This window comes from Citrus sinensis, chromosome 6, assembly GCF_022201045.2.
Source record: "Citrus sinensis cultivar Valencia sweet orange chromosome 6, DVS_A1.0, whole genome shotgun sequence".
In the NCBI taxonomy this organism is placed as follows: domain Eukaryota; kingdom Viridiplantae; phylum Streptophyta; class Magnoliopsida; order Sapindales; family Rutaceae; genus Citrus; species Citrus sinensis.
In genome coordinates this window covers 14,620,163-14,635,959 of record NC_068561.1, presented here as the reverse complement: position 1 = coordinate 14,635,959, position 15,797 = coordinate 14,620,163, and the positions used below count along the sequence as shown (strand labels likewise).

Genomic DNA, 15,797 nt, shown 5'->3' with positions numbered 1-15,797 from the left:
GAAAGACCCATGGAGATAACTGATGACAAGTGAAACGCGATAAACGGCAACGCCATTTCTGATCTATACTTGGCACTTGCAGATGGAGCATTATCTAGTGTGGCAGAGAAAAAGACAACAAATGAAATATGAGATAATTTCACAAAATTGTACGAGACGAAATCACTGCACAACAAGATCTTATTAAAAAAAAGACTCTATACTCTTTGAATAGGGGAATCTATATCGGTGACCGACCATATCAACACTTTGAAAACTCTATTTTCACAACTCACAACGTTGGGTCATAATATAGAGGAAAATGAACGTGCGGAGCTTTTACTTTAAAGTCTACCAAATTGTATGATCAACTTATCATAAACCTAACGAATAACAATCCAGTGGACAGTTTAGTTTTCGACGATGTTGCAGCCTCCGTATTAAATGAGGAGAGTATGTAGAAAAGTAAGGAAGATAGACAAGTAAGTTTGCAATAAGCAAAAGCGCTATTGGTAACGAGAGGAAAATTAACGGAACGTGGCCCCAGTGGGAGTCACAATTATAGTAGATCAAAATTCGAAAGTAAGAAGAATATTAAATAGGGAAATTTACAACCGTCCACCTGTTTGTTTTGTCTTTTTCAAAAATACACAAACACTTTTTTTTTTTCAGCGCGCCACCTGAAGTTCACTTTTTGTTGCATTCTTCCACTTCCGTCTAATTTCCGTTAGCAAATTTAACGGAATGACCTTTTTACCCCTCAAAATTACAATTTAACCCAAAATAAATAGAAATTGGAGATAAATTGGATGGATTTAATTTTTTTTCAAAGGTGGATGCTAGAAATTGGAGGAAAATAATGTTTGTTGCTTGCTAAATTTAGAAAATTTGTATTTATTTTTTTGGAGGAAAATAATGTTTATTACTTGCTAGATTTAGAAAATTTGTATTTATTTTTTCTCTTTCAAAAAAATAAATACAAATTTTCTAAATTTAGCAAGTAACAAACACTATTTTCCTCCAATTTCTAGCATCCACCTTTGAAAAAATTTAAATACATCCAATTTATCTCCAATTTCCATTTATTTTGGATTAAATTGTAATTTTGAGGGGTAAAAAGGTCATTTCGTTAACATTCCGTTAAATCTACTAACGGAAATTAGACGGAAGTGGAAAAATGCAACAAAAAGCAAACTTCAGGTGGCGCACTGAAAAAAAAAAAGTGTTTGTGTATTTTTGAAAAAGGCAAAACAAACAGGTGGACGAGTGTAAATTTCCCTATTAAATACTACAACTGTGGCAAGAAAGGGCATGTCAAGAAAGACTGTTAAAACAACCAGAAAAAAAGAGAGGGTAAGGAACATGAGTCATCTAATGCTCAGGGGTGTGTAGCAAATGCTCAAAGATGTGTAGTAAGTACCTCGGATGATGATGAAATTCTCCACAGCGAGGCAACAACTGTTTCAAAAGGTAGAAAACCGCTATCTGATGTATGACTCATAGACTCAGAAGCTAATCGGCACATGACCTCTCAGAGAGAATGATTCCACACATATAAACCTATCTCAGGAGGATCTGTATATATGTGTGATGATCATGCCTTGGAGATTACTGGTATTGGTACAATCAAAATAAAAATGTTTGATGGTACAATTCGCACAATTGAGGAAGTACGACATGTCAATGGCGTAAAGAAAAATTTATTGTCTTTAGGACAAATGGATAGTCATGGGTATAAAACTCATGTAGAGAATGAAATTATGAAGATTGTTAAAGGCACGCTTGTATTGATGAAGGCAGAAAAGATTGGTGCTAATCTATTCATGCTTAAAGGAGAAACACTACAAGAAGCTGATGCGTGTATTGCATCAAACAGAAAAGAGTCAACGATGATGTTGCATCTCAAATTTAGCCACATATCAGAACAAGGTTTGAAGATTCTCTCTGAGCGAAAATTGCTTCCAAGTCTCAAATCGGTAAGCTTACCATTTTGTGAGCATTGTGTTACAAGAAAGCAACATAGATTAAACTTTAGTAGATTTATTGCTAGAAGTAAATGCATTTTAGACTTAGTTCACTCTGATGTTTAGGAATCACCAAACATATTTATGGGAAGTGTAAAGTACATTGTGACTTTCATTAATGATTATTCCAGGATATGTTAGGCGCACCCAATTAAGAAAAAATCAGATGTGTTCCCAGTGTTCAACAGTACAAAGCGCGGGTTGAACTTGAATCCAAGAAAATGATCAAGTGCTTGAGGACAGATAACGGTGGAGAGTATACAGATGACGAGTTTCTTGCTTTCTATAAGTAAGAATGTATTCAAATGTAGTTCACAGTGGCATATACTCCTCAACAAAATTGAGTGGCAGAGCGGATGAACAGAACTCTTACAGAAACGATAAAAGCTATGTTGAGAACTGCTGGTCTACCTAATTCATTCTGGGCAGAAACAACCAAAACTACTTGTTATATAGTAAATCGGTCATAATCCACGACAATTAAATTGAAGACACCGATGGAGATGTGGACTGGAAAGCCAATTGATTACTCCTACCTACATGCATTTGGATGTCATGTGTACGTGATGTACAATACCCAAGAAAGAACAAAGTTAGATCCAAAATCTAGGAGGTGTACCTTCTTGGGGTATGCTGATAGAGTAAAGGGGTATTGTATGTGGGACCCCACTGTCCACAAGATTGTCATCAGCAGAGATGTTATTTTTGTAGAAGATCAACTGTAAATGAGAGATGAGGATGATAACATTATAAAAGAAAAGTTAGAAACTGTACCAGTATATGTGAAAAATAATTCAGAAGATTCAGATTCTTCTGAACCAACACCAGAGCACAAGGAACAAGAACCAGTCGAGTCCGAGGCTCTAAAAGCTCGTCGGTTAACTCGGGAGAGATGACCACCAGCGTGGCACTCGAAGTATGTTACAGAGATTAATGTTGCATACCGTCTTCTAACAGAGGATGAAGAACCTCAATTTTTCATGAAACTTTAAATAGCTTAAATGTTACTTTGTGGAGGACAGCAATGCATGAAGAAATTGAAACTCTACACAAGAACAAGACATAGGAACTTGTACCACTACCACATAGAAGAAAAGTCATTAGTAATAAATGGGCCTACAAGATCAAACGTAATAGCAATAACTAAGTAGAGCAATATCGTGCAAGATTGGTGGTGAAATGATATGTTCAAAAAGAATGTATTAACTTCAATGGGATATTTTCTCCAGTAGTTTGACTTACAGTAGTCATAGTAGTCTTGACGATGTGTGCTGCATTTGACTAACATCTTGAGTAATTAGATGTGAAAATTGCATTTCTTCATAGAGAACTTGAAGAATAAATATATATGCTCCAACCAGAAGGTTTTACTGAAATAGAAAATGAGAACTTGGATTGCAAGTTGAACAAATCTCTATACGATCTCAAACAAGCGCCGATGTGTTGGTATAAGAGATTTGATTCCTTCATCATGAGATTTGGATACAACAGATTCAGTTCAGACCATTATCTATATTACAAGATGTTTGAAGATAATGATTTCATTATTTTACTATTGTACGTAGATGACATGTTGGTAGTAGACCCCAACAAAGATTGAGTCCAAGAATTGAAGGCACAATTGGCTAAAGAGTTTGAAATGAAGGACTTGAGACCAGCAAAGAAGATTCTAGAGATCCAAATTCACCGAGACAAAAGTTACAGGAAGATTTAGCTTTCTCAAAAGAACTACTTGAAGAAAATCTTGCGGCGCTTCAACATGCACAATTGTAAGCCAATTTTTACCATACTTCCTGTTAATTTCAAATTATCAACAAATATGTGTCATAACAATTAAGCAGAGAGGAAGGAGATGTCTCGAGTACCGTATGCAACAGCAGTGAGAAGTTTGATATTCGCTATGAAATGTACTAGACCAGACATTGCACTAGCAGTAGAAGCAATCAGTCGATACACGACGAATCCTAGTGGAGAGCATTGAAAAACTGTGAAGAGGATTCTGAGATACATTAGAGGAACCTCCAATGTTGCATTATGTTATGGAGGATCAAAATTTACTGTCTGGGCCTACGTGGATTCAGATTTTGCAGGAGACCTTGATAAAAGGAAATCAACTACTGGCTATGTGTTTATACTTGCGAGAGGAGCTGTAAGCTGGGTTTTGAAACTGTAAATTATTGTGCATTTATCTACAACAAAAGCAGAATACATGGTTGCTACACAAGCGTGCAACGAAACTATTTGGATACAAAGGTTATTGGAGGAACTTGGGCACAAACAAAAGAAATTTTTATGTATTGTGACAATCAGAGTGTCTTGCACATTGCAAGAAATCCAGCATTTCAATCCAGGACAAAGCACGTAGGGGTACAATTAGGGGTGGGCAAATTACCCAACCCGATCTAACCCGAAAAATTTCGGGTTCGGATCGGATCGGGTTGTAAAAGCAACCCGATCGGGTTTCTTGAAAAAAAAACCTAAACACATACACGCACGCCAAACACAGTCACACAAACACACAACACAAATCACATATTTATTTACAGCACACACACACAAACACAAGGTTGCTGTTGTGCACAAAACACATTCACGGACCAAGGTCAATCACACCCAATGGTCAACAGCAAGTCGCCAACGAAGTCCACACCTCAAGAAGTGTCCGATCTGTTGCGAATCTGCCTGTGTGCTCACTACGGCTCAGTGTTGCTGCGAGTTTGCTGGTTTACGATTGCTGATGCCTGCTGCGCACTCGGTCGATTCCCAATTTGCTATTGCGCGATTGCGCGTCATCCGTCTGCTGCTGCGCGTCCGTGGCCACTGATTTACAGCCAAATGCCAAGTGCCATTGATTTGCATTTTACTGCTCCAAGACCCAAACTCAATCTGAATTTTGCTGCCCCAAGGCCAAGCTAATGACTAGCCTATGCCTATAGATAGATCAATGGAAGACTTTCTTTATCTTATAAAATTTGACTTTGAAAGTAAAGTGTAAAACATCCTCTACCTTAGGCATAAATAAGTCAATCGTTTAGCTTTCTTTTTCCGTCTGTCTTTTTCTTCTTCGTATTGTTGGTAGTTTTGAAGGGCTTTGTCTTTCGATGTAGTTCATTTGCTTGGACTTCTTCACGTGACGGAAGAAAGTAGGTTCATAATGAGAAAGGGATTTGCTCAAGCATTCTGGTGCTCCAAGACCCAAACTCAACCCGTCTTTTTGACCTGATCCCAACATATATCGGATCGGGTCGGATTGAGTTGGGTTGTAAGTTAAGGTTGTATTCAGATCAATTTTTGTCCAACTCGAAATCCGATCGGGTTGACCTGAACCCGATTTTGCCCACTCCTAGGTACAATATCACTTTGTTCGAGAAGTAATGGAAGACGGAAGTGTGGATTTACAAAAAAATCCATACGAAGGAGAACCTAGCAGATGTTATGACCAAGTCAATCAAAATTGACAAGTTTGTATGGAGTAGATACTCTTGTGTCCTAGCAGAGACGTAAGCAACAGGACAATGGCGAAACAGAAATGATGGTGTGGAGATTGATTAATCTTCAATCAAATCTCCAAGTGGGAGAATATCAAAATAATGGCTGACAAAGCCAGTGGCTTTAACAAGCCAAGTTCAAATTGGCTTTGACAACCACCAATCTAGAAGAATGAAGAAACTTTGAAGCAGCAAATATTGAAGGGGAAAGGTGTCGCCCAAAGAAAACAAGGAAGAAGAAAAGGAAATAATTGAAACTGCCAAACTTGAACAAAGACAAAGAAAAAAAATGAAATTTGGCAGCAACGTTTTTTGAAGAAGGAAAAAGAAGAATGAAGAAGATAATGGCGGTGAGAAAAAAAATAATATTTTAATAGCCAATTTTGGCTATAAAAATGGAGAGCTCCCCATTTGGTTTTTGCATTCAATTTTTATGAGAGAAAGCAGAGAGCTTGAGTGATTTTAAGAGCTTAAAATTATAAAGCTCTTGTGAGTCTAGTGAGTGAGAGATTGGGTGTATTGGGGTTCTGGAAAATGTGCCAAAATATTACAATACTTGTAATCCTCATATCACTAGTAAAATATTTTCCTTTTGTTTTAGCCCGTGGATGTAGGACAAAAGCCGAACCACGTAATTCTAGTGTCCTCTTTCTGCTTGTTTTTTATTTTTTCTTCCAATTTCATGTTAACTGTGGTCTTGCTTCACCCACTAATTTCCTAACAAAAATGAAATCTTTATTCTTATTATTTTTATTTAGGAAGGAAAATCAAAATCATTTAGAAAACAAAAGCAATAATACAAGAGGCAACAGACTAACCAAGCAAATTGGAAAGCGATGAGATGATACCACCGAATACAAACCATCTTTTACCAGATTTATACACCGCCATCAGTCCTCTTATTCTTTTGACCCAAATCTACTATCTCAATCACACAAAAAAATAATGTAAATACGTGATAAATAATAAAAATAAACAAAAAGGAATCAATAAATACATGATATTGTTGAGTGCTAGTAAAATAGTTTGGTAGGAATTACAAACTTATCATGAGTGAGAAGAAACCGAAAACTTTGCTCTCCCTGAACTTTCTCTCTCTATTCGTCTCTGTTCAGTTTCCAACCAGGCTAAAAACGATAGAGCAAAAGACTTTTAGTTGTAAAAGGAATAAAGGGATTTGCTTTAAAATAAATTATTTTAGAGGGGTCTATTTAATTTAGAATAAACTTATAAGTGGGATGCCATATCAGCTGCCGCATCACTTGGGATAAGTTTTGTAATTAATATTTGGTACATGTAGCGTTATCGAATTGAAAATAATTACTAAAGATTTCATTTTTATGGGAAGATGTGAGAATATGAATCTCATTCACAGTGATTATACTACCCCCACTTAATTCTTGAAATTTTGATTTTATCCTTCCTTTATTATTATTATTATTATTATTATTATTATTATTATTATTATTATGAAAAATTTATTGTTGTTGTTGATGATGATATAATAATATTATTATTATTATAAATAATGACAATAATCCACTAAGGTGAATTTTAGTAATTTGCAATAATCAATACTGATTCTAAGATAAGGTAAACACATCAATGGTAATATAGTTCATACCGGTTTCGATTTTCACAGTTAAAGTAAATAATTTATTCTGATTCTCATTTCTCATTATAATTCTAACCCATTATGATTCCATTCTATTCTCATTCCAGCATTACTGGTTAGTAAACACACTATTAATGGAAATAGATTTTCAAATTAATGTGATTTTTTTTAGTATCTTATAATTCTACTGATATATTTATAATCATAATTTTATTGAGATTCACCTTAATCAGGCTCAACTTGATCAATTTTACTATAACACAGTCCATCACTAGCATAGAAGATATAATTAGGAGTAGAGAAAGAGGAGTCACAGCAATGGTACCACTCGAACCCGTTTTGATGCACAAGTATTGCATCAATATCCGACCCCTATTTGTAGGCTCTACTAAAATGATTCACATTCCTATTTCTATTTTGTTAAATAAATACTATCAATGATTTTGGATTTTGATTATCCAATCCATAAAATAAAAGTACCATTAAGCTTAGAGTCACTAAAATAAATTATAAAATAATTAAAAAAGTTTGACACTTAATTGAAGTTGTTTGAATGGGTTGAATTAAGTAAAGCCCAAATTTACTTTTAACCCCTTAACCTTCTTAATAGTCGAATTCAGGTGGCTAGTCAAGTAAAACTGCTTAAAAATCACTCACTTACACTTAAAGAAAATTTAAGTATTATTATAAATATCTAGATTACTAAAATATATGTAATGCATAAAGTTACAATATATATTTTCCTTTTTTCCCCTTTTTTTCAAATATGGTAAGCTTTTGTAGCTTTAAAATAGAATAGATCATATATTTATTTGGCTTTTACCAAACATAGAATTATGCTTCTTAGACACAAAAGATAAGAGCTTACGCGGCCTCGTACAGCAAAGTGAGAAGCATAATCATGCCACCTCAACTCACTTAACCTTTATCTTTTCAAATGATTCTGTTTAATCATATTTTTTCTTCGCATCACATGATATTAGATTACCCACATAAGTTTCTTAATAACAAAAGAAGAACCCATTGTTAATTTAATGAACATGATCTAATTGATAAAAAGAAAAGAAACCCCCAATTGGAAGAAATGCATATACGCCCTACATTAGGAAAGTTAAAGTTGAAAGAATAACAATATTGGATAAAAATAGGAACAATAAATACATAAAGAAATCAAAAGTGATCAAGTGGCAACAACCGTTACTGCAAGTTTAAAAAGCTAGCGGTTATCTCAACCTAAACTTGTGCCTCCATATTTGGTAACTCAAGTTCCCACTGAGCACTACTCTCTTCACTACTCATTTTATAGGCAGCATTTTCCAAAAACAATTCAGAAACTCAACTGCAACAATGGCAACTTATTCAATCTTCTCCCCCCTTCTCTTTCATCTCTTGATCTCCTTCTCCATTACAGGTACTAGTTGGTTCAACTGGTAAAACGTTTTTGATGGGTTTAATCCCCGCTAGTGAATTACTGATTGTGTTTATACATGCTGATGTTTTTGTCTTGCAGATGGGGCTCAACTCATAGTCGTGAACAACTGTCAGGAAAATTTGTGGCCTGGAATACTTGGCGGTGCAGGTCATCCGACCCCGAACAATGGTGGTTTCAAGCTTAGCAGTGGGGAGGAAGTAGTCCTTGATGTGCCTGAAAAGTGGTCGGGGAGGATATGGGGAAGGCAAGGTTGTCGTTTTGACAGTAATGGGAAAGGCTCGTGTGATACCGGAGACTGTTCTGCGCAACTTCATTGCCAAGGCACTGGTGGTGCTCCCCCGGCTACTGTGGTTGAAATGACACTTGGTTCATCTGCTTCACCTTTGCATTTCTACGATGTGAGTTTAGTTGATGGCTTTAACTTGCCTGTGTCGATGAAGCCTGTTGGTGGTGGAATTGGCTGTGGTGTTGCGTCGTGTGATGCTGATCTGAACATTTGCTGCCCGTCGGCATTGGAAGTCAAGGTAGGAGGCAAGGTGGTTGGTTGCAAAAGTGCCTGCTTGGCTATGCAATCGGCTAAGTATTGCTGCACAGGGCAGTACGCAAATCCGAAGACTTGCAAGCCTACACTTTTTGCAAATCTATTCAAGGCTATATGCCCAAAGGCTTATAGTTATGCATTTGATGACTCTTCCAGTCTCAACAAATGCAGAGCTTCAAGATATGTCGTCACTTTCTGCCCTCCCAAATAACACAAGGGAAGGTAAGAAACTTGTCATGACTTGCACCTGCAAGGAAGTACAAAAGCATAAGGCAGTTCTCCGGGAATCTTAGTTGAAATTTGGATTGTTTCCAGTTTAAATTTCTCTTTAATAGATGACAGGTTTATCATGGCCTTGTAGGGTAATGTACTCTGCTCTATTGATAGATGGAGTGTGATCTAATTTCTTATTACCTTTTGGTGCATAGAATTATTCTATATCGTGTGATTTCAAAAAGATGGTGACCCAAAATTACAACTTACATTTGGTATTATCATCAAACAACCCGCATCACTGGGTTTCCTGTTTAAGACATTCAGTCATGGTTTTATCCAGCATTGATAATATTCTAAAAGAGGGACCCATTATTTTAGGGTAATAGAGTACAAAATGAGAATGATTGCAAGAAATTATCGTCTCAGACTTGACCCAAACGCCAAGAACAGAACACACACCTACTAAGACCAGAGCTGAGATTAGATGAGCTCCAAAATATTAAAACAAAGGCAACAGAGAAAAGCTTGAAAGCAACAAAACACTAACTTAAGGTTGAAAACGAAGGCTGTTCTCCCTGGAGTTTCCGGCCAAGTGCCAATCAAAGTTAGAGGACACTTAAATTAGACAAATTTTACATATTAAACTAATATATTATGCATCTGAAAATCTAGTTTAAACAAGGAAAACGGTTCCAAAAGTTGTACTTGGAGGGAATCTTGAATTGAGGAAATAACAAGATCCCTTTAGCTAACAATTAATGTCTCTGATCACAGGCTTGTAGTATAAGTATGAGTACCGCCTGGTTCAATACGAGGTAATAGAAGCAACAATCTTTAAGACATGAGTTCAATCACAGATGACAGCATAATAGAAAATGTGGATGCACCTACTTATGCACCATCTCTGCCTGTGCCGAATGTTCAAGAAATGGTAAAGAACGACCCTTTGCATGTTCCTGAAAGATATGTCAGAAACCAAGAAGATGGACCCCTAATGAATGACATGTCACATCTGTCTTCCGAGATTCCTGTTATAGATTTAGCACTGCTCTCAGCTGGTGACATTGAGGAACTGAAAAAACTGGATCTTGCTTGCAAAGAGTGGGGCTTCTTTCAGGTACAAAAGAAAGAAGCTTATCGTAGGACCATTAAATACCGATACCATCTTTGCATAAATTTTAATAACGCAAGTTCCTTTTCAGGTTGTGAATCATGGAGTGGCCAAAGAAGTTTTCCAGAATATGAAGAATGCTGCCTCTGAATTTTTTGAGCTTCCATTGCAAGAGAAGAACAAGTATGCAATGCCTGCCGATGACATTCAAGGATATGGGCATGCATATGTGGTCTCCGAAGAGCAGATACTCGACTGGTCAGATGCTCTGATTCTTGTTGTTTACCCTACTCAATATCGGAAGTTCAAGCTTTGGCCAATCACCCCGGAGGGATTCAAGTAAGTCAACTTTAGCAGAGTTATATAAAACTACTACCCATCTGTTAATCAAATAATTGGTTTACTGCAGAAAGACCATTGATGCATATTCAAAGGGAGTTAAAAGTGTTGGCGAAAAGATCTTACGTTCAGTTTCTACAATCATGGGGATGGATGAGGATGCCTTCCTGGGACTGTACAATGATCTGCAGGCTCTGCGCGTGAACTATTACCCTGCATGCTGCAGGCCAGATGACGTACTGGGAATTAGTCCACACTCGGACACAAGCACGATAACCATTCTTATGCAAGAAGAAGATATAAAGGGGTTACAGATCAAGCACAATGGATTTTGGGTGCCAGTCAAGCCAGTTACAGATGCTCTAGTTGTGAATGTTGGGGATGTAATTGAGGTATTTTTTTTCCTAAGGCCAAACTTGAATGAAATTGTTATGCAAAAGCCATTTCAAAAAACTTATCTCATACTGAACTGACAGATTTTGAGCAACGGGAAGTACAAGAGCATTGAGCACAGGGCCGTGGCAAATGAAAACAAGGCAAGAATTTCTTATGTATCATTTATTTGTCCTCTTGATGACGTAGGGGTTGAGCCATTAGAACATCTTCTAGATTCTAAGAAGCCTCAAAAAATGTACAAGAAAGTGAGGTTTGGAGATTATCTAAGGAGCGCCATGAAGAGAAAAATGGACGGAAAGGCTCATACAGAGATGGTAGAGTTTGAAGCTTAGCACATATTTCTAAATTCCAGTTTTAGAAATGGTTTCTTTTCCATATGTGGGTCTCTTACACTCTTTCTGAACGTATATTATTTAATGTAGAAGATAAATGATTTCACTTCCTTAAGTTCAGTCTGTTTCAACCCAAATCTAACCCAACTACTCTTTCTCCTCACTATATTCTACTCGATTTTTTTTTTTTTTGGGTTTTTTATTGACCAAGTAACAGTGCTGTTAATCAAGTCCACATGGACTCTCATTAGTACTGTATAAATTCAAAACCAAATAGATAGAAGATGTTACAGGCAAGAACCAGTATTGAAAGCCATGCGGTAAAACTGACGCCAGGTTCTGGGGCTAAGGCTCTTCTGATATTGAGATGCTATTATGGTCCGCATTTAATCCACAGCTTCACATGATATAGAGTTACTAGCTGTCAATCCGCACACATCCTCAAAGAGTATTTAAAAACAAAGCTTAAAGTAGTTGGAAAATGTCTTAGTTGCTAGAGAGACAATGCAGTAATTCAATTAATCATGAGGTCCAAAAAGTAAAATTTAGATTTTTAACATCATGCGGCATGCATCAGTACCCACTTGTAAAGTCTTTTTCAGATGAACATTTTCTATGCTTAAGATCCTCAGCCAAAACATACTTAATTAGCTGTTATTTTTACCAATAAGAAACTTCTTTTAAGGGTGTCCCGTGTTAGATTTGTGTGAAATGCCAACGGCTGTCGTTTGCAGGTCAGTTTGTTAGTACACAATATTGAAAATGACGGGAAAAATACCGTGAAGATGCAGGATATTCTCCTTTCAGACTTTACACAAATGACAAGAACACACAGCAACAATGACCAAGATTAATGAGGTTTCAAGAGAAGCTCAAAACACTCAATTAAGCCAAAACACGAAAGCTTGAAAGCTCCACAAACACTAAATTGATACAAGTAGTGAAAGCTTCATACCTCCAACTTAGTAAATAACCAAGTCAACACAGCAAAAGCTCCAAAGTTACTGAATACTAAAATAAGGCAACACATAAAGCATATTCAGCAAATTGATCTGGTAAACTAATGTATTATATAGAAGAGGAAGCACGGTCCACATTTTCCACAGTTTTTCTTTTTATTTAATTGAGAAAATATCAGGGTTTCTTTTTAGGCGATCAAAGGTCTGTAGAGCACCATATTATAAAAAAGACTACCTAGTGCTGGGTTCAATATTAAGAAACAGAACCAACAACATTAATCAGGAACAGATGGCTTCAAACTCCGATGAGACCATCAACAAAAATGTCGATGCACCAACTTATGTGCCATCTCTGCCTGTGAGGGTGGACCCTTTGCAGGTTCCTGAAAGATACGTAAGAAACCAAGAAGACAGATCCCAGTTGAATGACATGTCTGATCTTTCTTCTGAGGTTCCTGTCATGGGTTTGTCACGGCTCACAATGGGAGACCTGGAGGAGCTGGACAAACTGGATCTTGCTTGCAAAGAGTGGGGCTTCTTTCAGGTATATAAGAAAGAAGTCGATCTTATGAACATTGCATACAATCTTTGTACAGAGTTTAATAACTGAAATTCCTTCGCAGGTTGTGAATCATGGAGTTGTGGAGGAAGTGTGGCAGAATACAAATAAAGCTACCACTGAGTTTTTGGAGCTAGTAGTGAGCTACCATTAGAACGGAAGAATAAGTACGCAATGCCATCTGATGACATTCAAGGATATGGGCATGCATATGTCGTCTCTGAACAACAGATCCTGGACTCGTCAGACGCACTGATTCTTTTTGTCTGCCCAACTGAATACCGGAAACTCAATTTCTGGCCAAATACACCGAAGGGCTTGAGGTAATTCTTTATTAATGATAGCATATACTAAGTAGGGACAGCAAAAATCCTCATGGGGACGGGTTTTTTCGGGGATATTTTTCATTCGAAGAGGGTATGAGAATAATTTCATACCCAATTTTTTATTTGGAGAAGGGATGGAGAAACTTTTTTACCCAATTTCTTATTTGGGGAGAGGACGGGGATGAGGTGGAATCCTCATCCCCTACCCATTTTTTCATTTTAATTTTTAATTTTTTAAAATTACTAGTAAATAAATAATAAAGTTTAAATTATAAAATTATAAATATTGGTAAAAATAAAAAATATCAAAATATTTATATTATGAAACTTTTGGGCCTCATTAACTAATTAAAGTCCTAAATTTTTATTTAGGAAATTAAAAAGATCGAGTAGATTCTATTAGCCCAAAATTTTTTTAATTTTTTTATTCTTTAAATATTTTAAACTTAAATCTATTTTTTATTTATTTTTAGATGTTATAATTGCCCACAGCGAATCACAATTTTAATATATAATCTAATCTAATCTAATATTTGCTCTTGATTTGCTCTGATTTAACTGTTGTGTTGTAAAGGGAATAGTCCACATTTATAAAGTGCCCACGCCACCATTGAAAAAGTTAATTTTGAATCTAAATTCGATTTTATTTGTAACAATTTTGTATTAGACTATTAATTTATCATGATAGTTTGTATCCCTTGCATGCTGCGTTATTTACTAATTTAATGTATGTGACTTTTGTAATGGATATTAATGTAAGATATATTTCGAATTTTACTTTTATTTGAATTTTTTATTTTAATATGATTAACTCAAAATCGAAAAAAAAAAATGTATTAGTTCTTTGGGAATCCCCTGTTATTATTCGGGGAGGGGATGAGAATTCTCTCAAATAATTTTGACGGAGACGGGAACATACGCAAAATATCGAGAATGGGTACGGAGAGATTACTACCCCCAAAAAAAAAGCTTTGTTGCGGACGGGATTGGAATCCGAAACTTTTATATAAACCCAAGAGATCTTAGCAATTAAACTGATAATCCCTCCAACATATCTGACGACTACTTTCCATCTTAGAATTAAAATGTTGCATTGATACGGAGAGATTATTGATGCATATTCAAAGGAAACGAAAAATGTTGGAAAAGGAGCTCTTACGTTCAATTTCTACAATCATGGGGACGGACAATCCACTGCAGCATACAAGCTCTGCGTGTGAACTATTAAACTCCATGCTGCTGGCCAGACGGTGTGTTGGGGATAAGTCCACGCTCAGACACAAGCACCATAACCATTCTTACACAAGAAGATGATGCAAGCGGATTACAGATCAAGCGCAACAGAGGTTGGGTGCCAGTTAACCCAGTTACAGATGCTCTAGTTGTGTAACATTGGAGATGTTATCGAGGTACTTGACTATCATATCAGCAATTTTTCACATATCAATACTGAATAAGATGTAAAAACAACGAGAATCTAATAAATTTGCTCTAACTCAATACCATCGTAACAGATTTTGAGCAACGGGAAGTTCAAGAGCATTGAGCACAGAGCTGTAACGGACAAGAATAGGACAAGAGTTTCGTATGAAATGAGTCAAAAGACCTCTAAGTATGTACAAGTAAATCAAGTATGGAGATTATTTGAGGAACTCCTCGAAGAGAAGAATGGAAGGAAAAGCACACACTGAGATGGCCAAAGCTCAAGCCTAGCCCCTCGCAAATATTCTCTAAATCTCAATGTAAAAATGTTCATATTCCAATTGCGTATATACATTCTACTTTTTATATTTTTCTTAGATATACATTTATGAAAACTGAACTTTTTAATCTTGATGTAGATTCGTAATTCCAACTTTTATAACTATAGCATTATTATTAGGGAAAATAACACAGAGACCTCCAACGTTTGAATAAGGGATACAAAATCCCCTAATATTTCAAAAAAGACACTCAGACCCCCATTTGTTAACAGAAATTATAATTTTAAAGTGCAATTACCATTATACCCTTATAGCACATTAAAAAATAATTGTTCATTGTCCAATTTATTCCTATATTATTAATAAAATTACGAATATAACTTCATTACCCAATTTTTCCATTTAATTTTTGTTAAATTTTCTCTTCAAACTAAATAAATTTAATCCATTGCTCAATAATAAAAATAAATTAAATTGATTATTAATATAATAAAAATAACAATTCTCCATAACAATTCTCCATTTAAACTTATATAATCAACAAAATAAAAAAAAATTGGTTACAACAATAATTACAAAATCTTAATTGTACTAAATAACATATCCAATAGATTGACATATGGAGAATTGTTATTTTTATTATATTAGTAATCAATTTAATTTATTTTTATTCTTGAGCAATGGATTAAATTTATTTAGTTTGAAGAGAAAATTTGACAAAAATTAAATGAAAAAATTGGATAATGAAGTTATATTCGTAATTTTATTAATAATATA

The 15,797-nt window shown here is 35.6% G+C and overlaps 3 protein-coding genes across 4 annotated transcripts; all 3 read left to right on the top strand.

Moving 5' to 3' along the window:
* Positions 1-8,323: 8,323 nt before the first annotated feature.
* On the top strand, positions 8,324-9,494 carry LOC102608336 (thaumatin-like protein). Its single transcript, XM_006480803.4, has 2 exons — positions 8,324-8,517; positions 8,617-9,494. Exons 1-2 carry the CDS (start codon positions 8,454-8,456, stop codon positions 9,288-9,290), a joined length of 738 nt encoding a protein of 245 aa, XP_006480866.1. The 5' UTR covers positions 8,324-8,453; the 3' UTR covers positions 9,291-9,494.
* Positions 9,495-10,136: 642 nt separating this feature from the next.
* LOC107177410 (protein SRG1-like) lies at positions 10,137-10,749 on the top strand. The gene is made up of 2 exons (XM_025100082.1): positions 10,137-10,412; positions 10,498-10,749. Exons 1-2 carry the CDS (start codon positions 10,137-10,139, stop codon positions 10,747-10,749), a joined length of 528 nt encoding a protein of 175 aa, XP_024955850.1.
* Positions 10,750-10,774: 25 nt separating this feature from the next.
* LOC102615148 (protein SRG1-like) lies at positions 10,775-15,192 on the top strand. 2 transcript variants are annotated; one of them, XM_052443085.1, is made up of 2 exons: positions 10,775-11,137; positions 14,832-15,192. In XM_052443085.1, the coding sequence occupies exons 1-2, from the start codon at positions 10,889-10,891 to the stop codon at positions 15,006-15,008; spliced, it is 426 nt and encodes a 141-aa protein (XP_052299045.1). In that variant the 5' UTR covers positions 10,775-10,888; the 3' UTR covers positions 15,009-15,192. The 2 variants fall into 2 exon arrangements, with proteins under 2 accessions (XP_052299045.1, XP_015386641.1); XM_015531155.3 differs by lacking the exon at positions 14,832-15,192 and adding an exon at positions 11,222-11,713.
* Positions 15,193-15,797: the final 605 nt, after the last annotated feature.